At 39.6% G+C, this 17163-nt stretch overlaps 3 protein-coding genes across 4 annotated transcripts; all 3 read left to right on the forward strand.

The window, feature by feature from the left end:
- Window positions 1–701: 701 nt before the first annotated feature.
- etsrp (ETS1-related protein) lies at window positions 702–4750 on the forward strand. Of its 2 annotated transcripts, none has more exons than XM_077013260.1 (8): window positions 702–841; window positions 1087–1168; window positions 2109–2219; window positions 2409–2483; window positions 2869–3060; window positions 3306–3545; window positions 3644–3762; window positions 3953–4750. In XM_077013260.1, exons 2-8 carry the CDS (start codon window positions 1087–1089, stop codon window positions 4223–4225), a joined length of 1092 nt encoding a protein of 363 aa, XP_076869375.1. In that variant the 5' UTR covers window positions 702–841; the 3' UTR covers window positions 4226–4750. The 2 variants fall into 2 exon arrangements, with proteins under 2 accessions (XP_076869375.1, XP_076869376.1); XM_077013261.1 differs by having other exon boundaries at window positions 2142–2219.
- Window positions 4751–5224: 474 nt separating this feature from the next.
- On the forward strand, window positions 5225–6738 carry LOC143519633 (THAP domain-containing protein 6-like). Its single transcript, XM_077013277.1, has 5 exons — window positions 5225–5411; window positions 5642–5706; window positions 5858–5997; window positions 6109–6216; window positions 6364–6738. Exons 1-5 carry the CDS (start codon window positions 5332–5334, stop codon window positions 6604–6606), a joined length of 636 nt encoding a protein of 211 aa, XP_076869392.1. The 5' UTR covers window positions 5225–5331; the 3' UTR covers window positions 6607–6738.
- Window positions 6739–11858: 5120 nt separating this feature from the next.
- On the forward strand, window positions 11859–16018 carry caspa (caspase a). Its single transcript, XM_077013268.1, has 7 exons — window positions 11859–12194; window positions 12388–12575; window positions 13209–13385; window positions 14551–14788; window positions 14953–15069; window positions 15409–15518; window positions 15642–16018. The coding sequence occupies exons 1-7, from the start codon at window positions 11927–11929 to the stop codon at window positions 15738–15740; spliced, it is 1197 nt and encodes a 398-aa protein (XP_076869383.1). The 5' UTR covers window positions 11859–11926; the 3' UTR covers window positions 15741–16018.
- The last annotated feature ends 1145 nt before the right edge of the window (window positions 16019–17163 follow it).

The following is a 17163-nucleotide window of genomic DNA, read 5'->3' on the forward strand; positions in this document are numbered from 1 at the left end:
CTTGTTTGAATGCAGTTATATGTCTTATGTTATAATAATTAGCTTTGTTTTCTGTCTGAAAATGTGAATGGTTTACTGTCGATCGAACCGTTATTCTAACCAATGGTCAGTTCATAGGCCTGAATAGTCTACGAGCACAACGTGGCCTACCTGATCCCCACAACCAGGGGCGCAGATGGCACTGGGGACGGGGGTGACATGTCCCTCCAGATTTATATTGACCCCATCCGAAATCTAGCATCTACAATATATATATATATATATATATATATATATATATATATATATATATATATATATATATATATATATATATATATATATATATATATTGTACAGCTTGGTCCCCCTCACTTCAGAATTTCCATCTGCGTCCATGCCCACAACCGTGGAATAAGGCCCGCCCGCATCCTTCCATTTGTCTATATTTAAGATTAAAATAAAAAAACAAAAATACTATTATTATCATTTAAATAACAACAATAATAACAACAATAGTAACAAGGATTACGTTTGAATTACCTTAGGAGTCTACAAAATAATATTCAATGATGAGAATGATTATTTTAGAATGGATTCTGCCTCACATGTGTGTGTATTTTCTTAACTGCTTCATGAATGAAAATCTAACAAATCTGTGTTCGTGACTCCTCTCTGACGTCATGACGGCCTTCAGTCACGAAGCACAGCGCATTCCATTTGAGACGCACCCGCACGCGGGGACACGCCCCTCCGCGTGCCGCCTCTTTATAACGGGGCACGTTATCCCACCGACAGTCAACACATTTTAAGGCAGCACGCAAACCTGTAGCAAAACCTCAAACCCTGCGCGAGATCTAAGGTATGTTAAAAAAATTATTCTACGTGAGTTTGATGTTTGATTTTAGGTGAAATAATTGAAATTAAATTTTCTGACATTCTTTTAGAATTATTGTAGAATTCTAAATAAGAAAAATATTTAAATGGTGGAGTAATCAATGGCAAAACCGATTATATTTCACACGTTGGACTTTGTTTATCATATTGTAATTGCTTTATAACCATTTTAAAGCCATACCTGTGTAAAAATGTAAAAATTGTCTGTAGATGGAAATGTATCAAGCTGCATATTACACTGAAGACTTCAGAACTCAAGAGGTTCCAGGAGGTTTTGACTTCAGTTTATACGGTAAATCTAGTTTAATATTTACAATTCTTAAACTCTTAAAGTATTCTTACTCTTTCTCAGTATCCCCCTTGTAATTTTGAGTCATATTTTTTATGTAAGTGACCATTCAGGTGCTTGTACTTGTAATATTCTCATTTGCTGTACAAAGATGTTTGGGATTTTGTTAGATTTGGGCATTTCTCCTCTCAAACTTCCTGAGTCTGTGTGCAAAACATTTCCTCTGTCCTTCAACTGCAAAACCACAATCAAAGAAGCCCTGTCAAAAATAAAACCCTCAGAAGTGGACCTTGACATCTTGTTTGCTTGCACTAATTCATCGCTCGTCAGGAAAAGGGTCTGTTAGGATACGTGTGTGGACCCCGTGAGGAATGTCTAAACTAGGGTGCAGAAACAAGAGGTGGTCAGGTTAAAGATACACTGTTTTTTTCTCTCTCTCCTCCCTCCCTCTTTTCCTAATCCTTTCCTCCAGACTTCCTCCTCAAACAGATTTAGCACCCCCTCTCCTCCCCTTTTCATCATCCCTCCGTCCCACAGCCTCAGTCTGCTTCCTCCCGGTCCTGCCCAGTTTAGACTCAGGGAAGGTTTGCTGTAAAGGGTGCGGCAGCTCCAGAAACACCAGCGTGACTCCATTTTCCCGCTTGTACGAGTCCTGCTTTTGTGCTGCACCATGTTGAAAGGCGTGTTTAGGTCACGGTGGACGTTTACAGCGCCTTTTCTGCCTGATATTTTTGCTTTGCATTGCCCTCCACCCATTTTCATCTTGCTACCGTCACCACTGGCTTGATCAGCATAGATCTGGACCCAAACATTTGTAAAGCTGCTTTCAGGCAATGCAAGTTATAAGGTGATTTATGTCTAGACTGAACCAGGTTATTTGCAGTGTATGCTATAGCTTCTGTTGAACTGATTGATCTTGATATCTCCGATAATGTACCCACAGACTACAGTGGTGAAGACCTGTCCTTTTTGTTAGACAGCAAAGGACCTGCCCAACCGCAGTACACAGACACGTTTGGAGACCTGCAGAAAGAACACATGAACAGTTCCAAAGGTGAGCAGCACAGTGATAAGTTCACAGTGATAAGTTCACAGTGATAAGTTCACAGTGCCAACACAAGGATGCAGGTGTTGCAGTGCTGGACTAGCGCTCCAGTATCTCAGTCCAGCTCGACATCAAATAACAATTTAAGAACTGCAGTCTTATACTGAATTAATTTGCCTATGCATCTACCCCTCCTAGTTCACTCCACTGATCCCGGCTTATTTCATCTCGACTCCTATCCAGAGTTTAATGGCTGGGCAGCATACACTAATGGTTAGTATCACCTTTTTAACCATGTAAAAACCTTTTTTTGGGGTTCTTAAAATACTGAATGTCTCTTATGCACTACATAATTTGCTTAAATTGCATGTTAGTCACAGTGATGATGTTCTAAGATCAAAGTTCCTATGGACAAGTTTCTTTCAAGCTGAATCATACATTTTCAGAGTTTTACATAAGATGTAAAAGTCCTATATTAACTACATAACAGATCTGACCTATGATACGATTATTATTTATTATTATATTACTATTGATTCAGCCCCATTGATTTGAATGAGAAGTAAACACGTCTGTGTCTGTTTTAAACCCCGGGACTTTCTCTAGGTGTAGTTAGGTGGGTAAATGGGTGCATCATAGCGTGTCTTCCCACTCTCAGTTCCAGATGGGATGGTGATGGAGAGACAGCCAGGTGGCTTTCAGGAATCTGGCGCTCAGACATACCAGAATCTGCTGCCTCCGTGTCCCCCCTCCCAGAGCAGCCCGTTCAGCTCTGCCGTGGACGCTGGTAGTATCTACCAGACCACAAAAGAGCTCAGTTGCAGTGCAACGTCTGCCCTGGACCACACAGGTAGGTCCCACCTCAGGGTGCGTCTGGTTCTGATGGCTGTAGTTTGATCAGATAACCCGAGCTCCGGTAGATTAACATGTGATGACTTTTACCGTCATGCCCTCGCAGAAGGTGCTTTGCGATTTGCTGCATTCTGACACTAAAATTGTGCAAATAGTTAAATATGACTTTCTATTTGTAGCTGTTAGCATCCAATGTATGTAACTAATTCATATTAAACAATGATCTTTGTCTTTGCGGAGCAGGTGATCCAGAGAGGACCTACGGTTTGTTCGAAGCAGAGGCCCAAAGCAGACCCTCACCTTACTGGTCGGACTACTCTTCCACCAGCTACTACAGTGCACTGCTGGGGCAGTCTCCCTCTGCCTCGTCCCCTGTTCCTCAGCCTTCAGAAACCTTCTGCCCCCGTGTGGCCAAGCGACGTACTACACCCTCTCAAAGATCAGACAGAGAGGGTGAACTGGCAGGAATGTCTGCTTACCCAGGTTAGATTTTTTTTTTTTTTTTTTTAGAATTAAGGATATCATAATACTCAATATGTAATTTTGTCATTGCCATCTTATAACAGATCAATCTTTTACAGGATCTGGGCCAATCCAGCTGTGGCAGTTCCTGTTAGAGCTTCTTCTTGATTCTGCGTGCCATACCTTCATCACATGGACAGGTGATGGCTGGGAGTTCAAGATGTCTGACCCTGCAGAGGTGAGGATGTGTGCATAGTTCTGGACTGCAGCTAGCACACCTCTCAAAGTACAGAAATGCTGAAGAAAGGGCACACAGAGATCATGACCATTATTCTAGATCTGCATTCACACGTTGCTGATATTTTCCTTTTTATTGTTGTTTTTGCAATAGCTGACTGATGTTCACCATTTTGCTGGTCATTTAACAGGTAGCCAAACGTTGGGGCCAATGCAAGAACAAACCCAAAATGAACTACGAGAAGCTCAGCCGTGGCCTCCGTTACTACTACCACAAGAACATCATTCATAAAACAGCCGGCAAACGATACGTCTACCGCTTTGTGTGTGATGTCCAGGGTATGTTGGGGAAGACTGCTCAGGAGGTCCTGGCCAGTATGAACATCTCACCATCGAATGCAGCCTCACCAAGATCAGCAGTTACTGCAAAGTCAGAAGACACGGGTGATCTCTGGTCACATTAGCAGGGTAGATGCCTACAAAGGACACGCTGTTGAAGGACTCCTTTTGGGCTTCTATGGAGAAACGGACTCTTGTATCCCAAGAGCCCACAAAACTTGAGTTCGATCTCTGGATTGTAGGCATCTGTTTGGATTGCTTTGAAAATGTCTGCGTCCACGACGTATTGCAGAACTCTTCAGCGCTGCTAATGATGGAGCTGATTTTTTGTAGCTCACTGTAATGGAGAAGAATGTGACGTAGAGGCGTTCACGTAGATAATTGGTCACTACCCCATGTCAGCTGATAATAAATGCAATTTCGTCATGTTTTTCAAAACATTGTTAGCTACCTCTTTTTATGTGGAGACACCAAAATGATGTATTTTATGAACTTTGAGCATTATATTATGTAATTCCAATTAATTTGTTGTTTCAGCATCAGATTGTGAACTATTGTAAATAAATTGTGGTTATATTGGCAGATAATGCTGAAAACTGTGGTATCATATATTCTGCTTACATTTTGACATTAAAATGGAGAGACAACTACTGGTTTAAAAAACAGTACACTGGCTTAACAGATCAATGGCACTCCAACACTGTCTGGGCAAACAACTCAGATGATCATGGGAACAGTTTCAAAACAGAAATATAGCACCATAAAATATTTATTATGAACGTGTTTAGAAAGGAGTAAAATCCCTCTATAACTCACTCATACACACACCTACTCACATAGCCTACATAAAACAAACTGGCATATTTTGTTAACATACTGTCTTAAGGAAATGCTCAAAATAGGTTTACAGACTAAACATGATCTAATCTATGATACATCTGAGTTAATGAATATCCTGGACTTTGAATCACATGGCTATTTCTTTCGTCTTTCATTAAATTTGCCATGGTCAGTTTTCGGGAAACTGGTGAGGAGAAAAACGCTCCACACGTTGTTCAGTGATTTTCTTCAGGCGGCGCTGTGTTCACACTAATATCGCTTCTCTACCGCCCTCCAAGATCCGAAGGGACATAGACATATATACATAGACGCCTCATGGAACGCTGAGTCGTACGTAAATGCGTCCGCCATATTGGTGAGGGCAGAAGAGCGATCGGAGAAGCAGCGAAAGATGCCTCGCTCATGCTCTGCGTATAACTGCACCAACCGCTTTTCAACTGAAACAAGATCAATTGGCATAACCTTTCACAGGTAAGAATGTAAATGTATTAATGCTTCTATTTGTCCATTACGGAGTCATTTTACGTACAGATTTTCCTGATTTTGTGTTCAATACTGTTCATCACGGACGTAATACTGTGATTTCCCGCGGTGAAACCAGTCTCAGAACAAACAAAGAAAGTATATTTTTACTAAATTCGACCGAAGTAGGTACTCTGATTATTGTGATTTGTTTAGCAAACGTTTGTCATACTATGTAGGTTTCCAAAAGATAGAGATCTCAGAAAGAGATGGGAAACAGCTGTCAGACGAGAACAGGGCCGGAGTGGGACACTTTTTCAGCCCGGGATTTTCATGCCCAAATCCGGCCCAAAATTATTTTTCCCTCCCAATCGGCCCAAACTAGAGATTGACATGAGCCGGCCCATCGGGAATCATCCCGAATCTCCCGATTAGCCACTCCGGCTCTAGACGAGAAGGGTTTTCTGCTAGCTTGTCCTCCATGCTCTGCAGTGAGCATTTCAGGCCAGAGGATTTTGACAGGACAGGTCAGGCAGTCAGGATCAGAACTGGAGCTGTTCCTTCAGTCTTCTGTTTCCCAGCTCACCTCCAAAAGGTCGGTGCTTCTAGAAAGCCAAGATTCAGAGCCACACCATCCTGGAAAACGTATTTTCCCTTTTTGGATCTGCTTGTTAGATAATTTTTTATCTTTTATCATTGGTTTTAGCACGTGTCTACCAGGACATCTAAGAGCTCAAAGAAGGCTCAGGAGACCCCGTCACTAGACTGCTCCCAACCTGTTCAGGAGGCTGAGCCAGTGTCTGTGGGCAAACATGTGAGTCAATACATGATAACTTTGTCTTAAGCAGCTGTTAGCATTATGACAGCCATGAACAAACGCTGAAGCATTATGAACATAAGTCATTATGGAGCATTCTTCAAACACACACAGATATTAACAATATTCACATCTCTGTTGTAGGATCACTCCTATGCTCTGCCTTCATCCAATGAGGATCTGAGGGCCAGACTCAGGGAAGCCTTGGCTAGGGTGGAGAGTCTGGAAAGGGAGAGGAGGAATGCAAAGGACAGAGAGAAGAGGGCAAAGAACACTGTGAGTGGTCTTTTGGAGGATCTCAGGATGAAGAAACTGATTAATGAAGATTTGAAAGAGCAGCTCGATATATACTCAGGTATAAACAAAAATTTTTTTCTGGATTTTTAACTGTTTTAGATATTGATTGATTTTGTAGTTGTGTTTAAGAATAAGTAAAAAAACGAATAAATAAAATCAACAAATATTAATTTACCAATAAACTCTAAGTGATGCAAAAAATATAAAGGAAACTAAGAATAAACTATATATATATATAGATATTAATGTGTACATATATAAATAGATATTTTATTTATTATTTCATATATTGATGATGTGTGTGTACATATGTTCATAAATGTTAATTACTGTAAATATAAAAACGGAATCAATTGTATCATATGTTGACATTTTTTTATTCAGAAATTACAATTAAAATATAATGAAAAGTCATAAATGTTGTCTTTGGTGATTGTTTAATTTCCAAATATATTAACGTTTATATGTGAGTGGGTCGATGACGAACATTAGCTAAAAATACTTTGTAGAAGAGCACTTTCTGAAGTTCGCTCCATTCACTTGCATTAGCCTTACTGGCACATATGCCCTCACCAATATGGCGGACGCTGTTACGTATCGCAGCAGCGGGCTGCCCCGCTCGATGAGGCGTCTATGTATATATGTCTATGCGAAGGGATGGCGCAGGACCACATACTGAAAGTAATGCATGTAGGAAGTGAATCTACAGAGGACTTCTGAAAAAAGACACTATCACTAACCATGAAAACGACTAAGGACGTAATTATTGACGCTTTCGAGGATCTAGGGAAGGACGACCTAAAGAAATTCAAAAGCAAACTATGTGATCGCAGAGAAGGACCTCGAATCCGTCGAGGTGCCGTGGAAAAGGCATCAGACCCGATGGATCTAGCAGATCTAATAATAAACACGTTCACCGAAAGACAAGCAGTGGGAGTTACTGTTGAAGTATTAAAGTCCCTCGGATATAATCAGGTCGCCGAAGACCTCCAAAAGGAATCTCAGAGTAAGTTTGCTGCTCAGTTCCTTAAAAATTAAGGTTAATTGTAAGTAAATCGGCACCATACTTTCACTTTTACTACCAAAGACATTCTTATGAAGTCAAATAAATGTCACTACAAAAAAATTAAGTGGATCGAAATATCCAACATTTACAAAAGATACAAGCGTGTGATTCTCCATACTAGTTTTTGAGAAGTCCCAGTGCAGCCATAACCAAAGGCGAAATAAACGCTAGTACGTTTAAACTTGAATGAATTATTTGAGTCTGGTCACGAATTGTTATAATGTGATGGGCGATCGTTACGCGCAGCGCTGATTTGATTTGATTGAATTTCTGTTTGAAAACATTTCTCAGTAATGATAAGAGTGCGGGAAAATATCAGAGCAACCCGTATGTCTGATAACATAACCATGCACCGTGTTCAGTGAGGAGACTCAACATTATATTCTGACGTTTAGCTTGACCGGGCAGCATCAAAACAGGCATCCAATAACAGTAAACGATATTTTTTTATGTCTCTAAAAAGATAATGTAGCCTACCTATCTGTAAAATAACCACCTGTATAAAGGAGGAGAGGAGAGAGGAGGTGAGGATTGTTGGGGATTGTTGGGGTTCATAGTGTAACGTTTTTTGCTTTCTTCATTTCCGCAGAATGAGTTCGCCTGATGTTGGAGAGGATGTGGTACCACACCTACAAGTTCACCAACGGAGAAAAGTTGCTACATCATCCTATAGAATAGATAAATGTGTTAAAGATTTCGACAAAACGCATTATTAAGATAATTTGGTGGACTCTTAATTTAACATCTAAACAAAATTTATTTTGTTTTATACGTTTGTGTGGTCTATTGTATAAAAAGAAAATGCAACTTGTAACTAATCCAGTTTGAGCTTGAGTTATGATGATCATATACCTAAAAGAAATGTAACAAATCCTTTGAAGAATACTCAAAATGATCCTCAGTAAACGTTTTAGCTTTCTCATAAAGTCTTGCAAAAGTCTCTTCATTTGCTAATTTAATAAAATAAGTAACTAAAATGTAATTCTAAAGCAGTTTTCTAGTTGCCATGAAAAAGTCATATTTTCAAAACCGGCGACACAGCAGAGGGCATATAGCACATAGACACAGCACATATAGACACAGCAAATGTAGACACAGCACATATAGTCACAGCACATGTAGACACAGCACATGTAGACACAGCAAATATAGACACAGCACATATAGTCACAGCACATGTAGACACAGCACATATAGTCACAGCACATGTAGACACAGCACATGTAGACACAGCAAATATAGACACAGCACATATAGTCATAGCACATATAGACACAGCACATGTAGACACAGCACATATAGACACAGCACATAGACACAGCACATATAGACACAGCACATATAGACACAGCAAATATAGACACAGCACATATAGTCACAGCACATGTAGACACAGCACATATAGACACAGCAAATATAGACACAGCACATATAGTCACAGCACATGTAGACACAGCACATATAGTCACAGCACATGTAGACACAGCACATGTAGACACAGCAAATATAGACACAGCACATATAGTCACAGCACATGTAGACACAGCACATATAGACACAGCACATATAGACACAGCAAATATAGACACAGCACATATAGTCACAGCACATGTAGACACAGCACATGTAGACACAGCACATATAGACACAGCACATATAGTCACAGCACATGTAGACACAGCACATGTAGACACAGCAAATATAGACACAGCACATATAGACACAGCACATGTAGACACAGCACATATAGACACAGCACATGTAAACACAGCACATATAGACACAGCACATGTAGACACTGCACATATAGACACAGCACATGTAAACACAGCACATATAGACAGCACATATAGACACAGCACATGTAGACACAGCACATATAGACACAGCACATGTAGACAGCACATATAGACACAGCACATATAGACACAGCACATATAGACACAGCACATGTAGACACAGCACATATAGACACAGCAAATATAGACACAGCACATATAGTCACAGCACATGTAGACACAGCACATGTAGACACAGCACATATAGACACAGCACATATAGTCACAGCACATGTAGACACAGCACATGTAGACACAGCAAATATAGACACAGCACATATAGACACAGCACATGTAGACACAGCACATATAGACACAGCACATGTAAACACAGCACATATAGACACAGCACATGTAGACAGCACATGTAGACACTGCACATATAGACACAGCACATGTAAACACAGCACATATAGACAGCACATATAGACACAGCACATGTAGACACAGCACATATAGACACAGCACATGTAGACAGCACATATAGACACAGCACATATAGACACAGCACATATAGACACAGCACATGTAGACACAGCACATATAGACACAGCACATATAGACACAGCACATGTAGACACAGCACATATAGACACAGCACATGTAGACACAGCACATATAGACACAGCACATGTAGACACAGCACATATAGACACAGCACATATAGACACAGTACATATAGACACAGCACATATAGACACAGCACATATAGACACAGCACATATAGACACAGCACATATAGTCACAGCACATATAGACACAGCACATATAGACACAGCACATATAGACACAGCACATATAGTCACAGCACATGTAGACACAGCACATATAGACACAGCACATGTAGACACAGCACATGTAGACACAGCACATATAGACACAGCACATGTAGACACAGCACATATAGACACAGCACATATAGACACAGTACATATAGACACAGCACATGTAGACACAGCACATATAGACACAGCACATATAGACACAGTACATATAGACACAGCACATATAGACACAGCACATATAGACACAGCACATGTAGACACAGCACATATAGACACAGCACATATAGACTGGTCTGGCCAACAACTCTAGGTGAGAACGTGTAGGGGAAGAACGGAACATTACGTTTGTATGTAAATTATACTGTTGAAGAAAGGAATAACATGGTAGTAGAGACAACAATGAACTTTCTTCTCCTGATCACTGTTTATTTTTCACTGAAATAGGCCAACACATCTCAAAATAACTTAGAATTTTTTGGCTTAGCACTGGTTAAGTGACCTTATAGGAAACAGCAGAGATGCTGTTTTTAAAAAGTTTGGTATAGTTTTATGGTTTTTTTTGTTGTGGTTTGTGTTTTAGTTTTACGTTCAGTAAACGTAATGTACACACATTCTGCTGGTTCACAGAAAGAGTAGGCCATCTTGTTTTGGTTAAGGCTATCACGGCTTTGGCAGCTGAGGGAACTGATTTACATGAGTAAGCAGCTTATGAGTCAAAAAGCTGCAAAACATTATCAGGCAGCTTGTGCTTATTGCAATACCAGACATCTTCAGACCACATCAGACATAATGGATGGACAACAACCAGCCTTTGAGTTCAGGCTTTGATTCTCACTCCTGTACATTTGAGTGTAGAGTTTAGAATGAGACATGATGTGCTAGCAAGCTAGATGTTTAGCTTATGTTTAGTTTAGCCTGTATTAGTAACACACAATTAAATGGTCTCTGTCTGTTTACAATGTCAGATCTACAATGTGAAGGAGAAACATTTGAGGAAGCGATTGGCCCTGCTCATCAACAATGTGGAGTTTGATGACAGGAGACTTAAAAGAAATGGAGCTCGGAGAGATGATGAGAACATGGAGAAGCAGCTTCTGACAGCGCTGGGTTATGATGTTGTAAAATACACCAACCTCTCTGGAAACGTATGTGGACAAAACCAGAGTTTTGTTTGTCATTTGAGACCTTCATGAATGTGAGGAGCGTTTGCATTGTCATCAATCTGAGCTCTGGAGTGATGACAGCAGGAACTTAATGTCCATCCAGACTTTAGACTGTTCACCTTACAGTTATAATTTGAATAATGAATTAATTAATTCATTCATTCGTCGTATTTAATAAATGTTAATTACTATAATTTTTATTGTGGTACTTCAAAACACACGTGCTTAACATCCCTGCACCCGTCAATAAACCAACTAACTTTTCAGAAAATTAAGAATTAGGAATTTTTACAACTAAAAGTTAGATAAAAAGACGAGCGACAAATCTACTAATTCAAATCAACTTAAAACATTCACAGAATGTAAAGGCTAATCTGTTTGTTTTGTTTTTTTGCATCGCTTATATTTCTATCTGTTTCGAGCGAATGAATCAACACAACAGGAACTGAATAGAGGAATTGAATCAGCTCGTCGTTGTGCTTTTCCCACTTTAGGGGCTGGTCTTAAAATCGAAAGCCTCGAAAGTTTTGTGGAGGTGAAGATACTGCGCTTTAGGAAATGGAGACAACCGTCTACAGCCTTTTGTGCGACGTGTTCGATGACCTGGACCAGTCCGCGTTTAGGAGGTTTACCTACAAACTATGTGATGTTCCGCTCAATCCGCGTATTCGCCGAAATAATGTTCAGGGAAAAGACTCCAGTGACCTCGCGCGCTTACTCATAGACAAGTACACGGAGAAGAAGGCGGTGGAGGTCGCTGTGCAAGTCCTCCGAGCTGTTAACTGCAACCAGCAAGCAGCAGAACTAGAAGAGAGTGTCCCCGGAGGTATGTGACTAAACACTTAACACTTCCTTCAGGTATTGTAGCTTAACACATCGGTCAGTCAAGGAACATTGGACTGTTCCTCGATTACTTGATTGCAATGGGTTTCAAATCTCATTTGGCTGTTTAGTGTCGTTTAGTAAAATACAGGTTTATCTTTACGATTTAATCTTTGTTATGGATTCTACACCTACAGCACCCCAGCCGGTGTCCTGTCCAAACCCCCAGGCGGTGTCCTGTCCAAACCCCCAGGCGGTGCCCTGTCCAAACCCCCAGCCAGTGTCCTGCCCAGAACCCAAACTTGTCCCTCCATCTGACGGTTCTACTCTTAACACCAGCACATTGCAGTTTAAACAGAGCATACTTCAAGAAAAAGGAAATGACGTGAGTAACCTTTTAGCAGCACACACACACACACACACACACACACACACACACACACACACACACACACACAGAGCCGGAGTGGCTAATCGGGAGATTCGGGAGGATTCCCGATGGGCCGGCTCATGTCAATAGTTTGGGCCGATAAATGTAATTTTGGGCTGAATTTGGGCATGAAACTCCCGGGCTGAAAAAGTGGCCCACTCCGGCCCTGCACACACACACACACACACACACACACACACACACACGCACGCACAAATGCTTTTGGTTAAACATTTGGTAGTTTTGACTATCCTGCCAAGACAGGGTTTCTGGTTTGTGAAATTATAGCATAAGAACATTTTTCTATCCCTAATGATAAATAAGTGATTTTTAACTGAGGTTGACTGATTGTAGCTGTGAATTAGTTTGATCGAGCTGTGATTTTTCTACACAGTTTAGCCTGTTTTAGTAACACACAATAGTAATCACTAGTGTGTGTGTGTGTGTGTTCTGACTGCACAGATGGGTTAAAAGCGGAGGACAAATTTCGATTGGGGTGTAAAAATTACAATTGACAAAAATATGGCACATTTCATTTCATTTCATTTCATACACAACTGAATGGTCTCTGTCTGTTTACAATGTCAGATCTACAATGTTAAGGAGAAACATTTGAGGAAGCGATTGGCCCTGCTCATCAACAATGTGGAGTTTGATGACAGGAGACTTAAAAGAAATGGAGCTCAGAGAGATGATGAGAACATGGAGAAGCTTCTGACAGCGCTGGGTTATGATGTTGTAAAATACACCAACCTCTCTGGAAACGTATGTGGACAAAAGACAGTACTGAGCTCTACTATTTTGTAATGTCTCTTCATTAGTTATAATCTTCAAGTGCAGTTTGTCTAGTAACTGGGGCTAATAAGGTACGTGATTCTGACTTGTGCTTATGTGAATAAAATGTTACATTATACCCTCATATCATGAAGAATTAGGAAATGTCCTAATAGGAAATTACAGAGATTTTGAGTTCATGTGGATGCTGTTTTAATAATAATAATAATAATCTTTATTTGTATAGCACCTTTCATACATACATGTAACTCAAAGTGCTTTACAGTATAAATAAAAAGAAACATTAAAAGGAGATAAGACAAAAAGAAAATGTTAAAATAAATTAAAGATAAAAACATTAAAATAACATAAAAAGTAAAAAAGTAAAGTAAACAAGATAATAAAAAGTAAAGTAAATAAGATAAAACTATTAAGATAGAGTTTCTTAAAAGCGGATCTAAACAGGAATGTTTTGAGACTGCTCTTAAAACTATGCAGGGATGAAATGCCTCTGAGCTCTTCAGGAAGAGAATTCCAGAGCTTTGGGCCATAGTGGCTAAAAGCACCCTCACCAATCTTTAATCGGCTTTTAGGAATCACCAGTAGATTACTGTTTGAAGACCTGAGAGACCTGACTGGAACATATCTAACCATCATTTCACTCAGGTAAAGAGGGGCAAGACCATGAAGACATTTAAAAACCATGACTAGAACCTTAAAATCTATTCTAAAGCTGACAGGTAACCAGTGCAGTGAGTGGAGTGCAGGTGTAATATGATAATCTTTTTCTCCTGCGGGTCAGAACCCTTGCAGCCGCGTTCTGAACTCGCTGTAGGTGCGAAATAGAGCTTTTAAAAACTAAGCTCCCCTTCACCACACTAAACATTAACCTCATACATTTTCCACCTCTTATCCAAACTGTAGCCACTTTTTTAGACCAGTTTACCCGGTTGCTTGGGTCTTCTGTTTTCAAAAATTTTCAGAAGCGATTTCAGTACCTGAAAACCAAAAGTATACCTTAGAATGTGTAAATGTAACAGGCAATACTGCATTTAATTGAAGTTAATTACTATTATTTGTTTATTGTGGTGCTTGGAAACTTGCACACAACATCAATGACTGCATCAGTAAATAAACCAACTCACTGTGTTTTCAGGAAATGGATGAGAAGTTAAAGGAGTTTGCGAGACGTGAGGAACACGCAGAGTCAGACAGCACCTTTGTTGTTATAATGTCCCACGGCAAGAGGGACGCCATTCTTGGAGTCCATTATGGACAGGGCAACACAACAGATGTCCTTCCTGTTGACAACATCTATGTCCACCTGAACACTAAAAATTGTCCTAGTCTTCACAACAAACCAAAGGTTATTCTCATTCAAGCATGCAGAGGAGGTATGCCTAAATATATGACTTCTTTCTCTTTCTGCAAGTGCGTAGTACCTTGCAGAGTAATCTTTTTGATATTTTTGTAGTTTTCCTGCAAATCAGTAAATATTAATTTGAAAGTAAACTTGAACAAACTGCTGTTTGAATCCTCATGAAAACCATGTGTTCAGGTGAGGATGGTGGTGTGTGGGTTTCTGACAGCGAGGAAGCCGTGAGTGACTTTGAGAGTGATGATGTATTGGTGCACAAAGAGAAGGATTTCGTCTCTCTGCTATCTTGCACACCTGGCAAGTGACCAAATCAATGATTTACGTCTGTGTTAACAGAATGATGGGTTATAACTTGTCTTGGCCAGATCTCCCCAAAGCATTGGGGGAAAGTGTCTAAGCACTACCTCTGTCATTTAGTAGTTTCTGCATCAAGTGAATGGAATTCTTCACAAATCAAAAAACAAAACTCACAGACTCACCATTGAATTAAACGTAACCATCAGTGAGACAAAGTGCCCTTGTGTGATCCTTGATCTTGAGCTTGTGGGTGTTGGGTAGACTATGGACAAAGCTAATGATTAGCTTGAGTTATTTACAATAGCATGCAATAAACTTTGTTAAACATTTTTTCTACAGACACCAAGGCTTACAGACATAAGCAAATGGGAGCATTCTTTATCAGATACATCGTAGAGGTGTTCAACAACAACGCACATAAGGACCACATTGAGGAATTGTTCAGACAGGCAAGTTCAATTTAGCGTTAATATAGTAGCTTAAGTAAAAAGCTTTTGTTTGTATTTCAGTCACTTAAAGCAAGTAATAGGATCAGCAACCTGTTGTGTTTCTTCTCCTGTCTAATCTTATAGGTTATGATGCGCTTTGAGGATTTCAAAGCATGCACACAAATGGTGTGTAAGGATCGTACCTCTCTGGTGAAGCTTTTCTACCTGTTCCCTGGACTCTGAGACTGTGCGTCAGTCATTTGTTCTTAACATTAAATTCTCCACTAACTGCATTAAATACTTCGCTTATAGCATTCCTGCAGTTATATATTATCTTGCCTGGTGTACCTCTGCTTAGATTAATTAAAAAATGAAGATTTCTCTGTCCATATAATAACCTGAAGTGCAGGCCAAACTGTATTTCCCCTGTATTCTACTGATCAGCTTTTGGGTTTTTAAATGTTTGTCCCAAAAAATTATTGTATTGTGTTTACAAGGACATAAAACTTCCAGTGACTTTTTGAGTTGTATTTATTTATTTTTTTTAGAGTTGACCATAAAGGAATGTCTGGGAACGTCCTGCATATCTGAAAATGATCATCATGTTAGAGTCACTTAAGAAAATCCTACTGTAATTAAAAAATATTTCTTGTAAAAGTAAGGTTAAATTTTTATCTAGAGAGTCATTCATAATTTTATGTGTGTATAAAATCATAATCATATAGAATATGTATTGACCTGACAAAAATAACTATAAAATATTTTAAAAGATGTACAGAGCTCTCTGGAAACTTCTGGTCTTAGAAGGTATGTAAGTACCATCAACAGAACCCAAACAAGACGGCACACGTGCTCCAAGCCCCATACATTACTGGAAATCAGCACCAAAACATTCCATGACTTGTCCTACCAGTTCATTTAAATCTCAGATCATGAAAGACTTGCAGCACATTTCCACAGAACAGTTTATTTGTGCATGTTTGGGTTTTTTTTTGTTGGTTTTTTCATGACTTGAAGTTAACTCCCTCCTTATCCTCCTAATGGAATGTATATTTCTCATGCCTAGATAACTACTGCTAAAAGTTTGATCAGCTCTGATACTAATCAGCACAGACTCTTATACTGGAGTATTACAGAGAAAAGCAGAGATTCTATCAGTTACAGTGCAGATCTGAAAGAAAACAGGACAGGTGAGACAGGTCTAGTCATAACATGTTGCAATTAATTCCTACAAGACTTGCAGATTACTTGAGAGACCCAAAATTAACTGGGCATTTAGATTACATTGTCACTATGGTAAATAAATAGTGTAATAAGAGTAATAATACATAATATACAAGAGTATTACCAATATAAATACAATATCTGTAGTTACAGATATTTTTTTGTACAGAATATTATACTGTGGATCAGTGGCGTCTCTTTCACAGAAAGCCAGAGGTAGCGCACAAATAACTGCACAAACCTGCTTGCTCAGTGAATCAAAACACATACCTCACTAGTAGTAACAAACGGATACGTTTGTGTACAGGAAATTGCAGAAGCGACCAGAATATAATCGACACTGCCAGTAATGGCATTTGAACTCACAGCTAGTATTGCCCTGTCTTGGCGCCAGACCACAACAGCAAATGAAGGACTACATGAGGAATAAATGATCAAAAAA

The sequence above is a fragment of the Brachyhypopomus gauderio genome, chromosome 7, assembly GCF_052324685.1.
Source record: "Brachyhypopomus gauderio isolate BG-103 chromosome 7, BGAUD_0.2, whole genome shotgun sequence".
Taxonomy (NCBI): Eukaryota; Metazoa; Chordata; class Actinopteri; order Gymnotiformes; family Hypopomidae; genus Brachyhypopomus; species Brachyhypopomus gauderio.

What these genes read in the sequence shown, in the direction of transcription:
- etsrp (XM_077013260.1), top strand. Translation starts at nt 1,087, where the DNA reads ATGGAAATGTATCAAGCTGCATATTACACTGAAGACTTCAGAACTCAA. An exon ending in ACACATGAACAGTTCCAAAG is followed by an intron (nt 2,220 to 2,408) that starts GTGAGCAGCACA and finishes TACCCCTCCTAG; the next exon opens with TTCACTCCACTGATCCCGGC. An exon ending in AGATGTCTGACCCTGCAGAG is followed by an intron (nt 3,763 to 3,952) that starts GTGAGGATGTGT and finishes GTCATTTAACAG; the next exon opens with GTAGCCAAACGTTGGGGCCA.
- LOC143519633 (XM_077013277.1), top strand. Translation starts at nt 5,332, where the DNA reads ATGCCTCGCTCATGCTCTGCGTATAACTGCACCAACCGCTTTTCAACT. An exon ending in ATTGGCATAACCTTTCACAG is followed by an intron (nt 5,412 to 5,641) that starts GTAAGAATGTAA and finishes CATACTATGTAG; the next exon opens with GTTTCCAAAAGATAGAGATC. An exon ending in CAGTGTCTGTGGGCAAACAT is followed by an intron (nt 6,217 to 6,363) that starts GTGAGTCAATAC and finishes TCTCTGTTGTAG; the next exon opens with GATCACTCCTATGCTCTGCC.
- caspa (XM_077013268.1), top strand. Translation starts at nt 11,927, where the DNA reads ATGGAGACAACCGTCTACAGCCTTTTGTGCGACGTGTTCGATGACCTG. An exon ending in TTCAAGAAAAAGGAAATGAC is followed by an intron (nt 12,576 to 13,208) that starts GTGAGTAACCTT and finishes TTACAATGTCAG; the next exon opens with ATCTACAATGTTAAGGAGAA. An exon ending in TTGAGGAATTGTTCAGACAG is followed by an intron (nt 15,519 to 15,641) that starts GCAAGTTCAATT and finishes CTAATCTTATAG; the next exon opens with GTTATGATGCGCTTTGAGGA.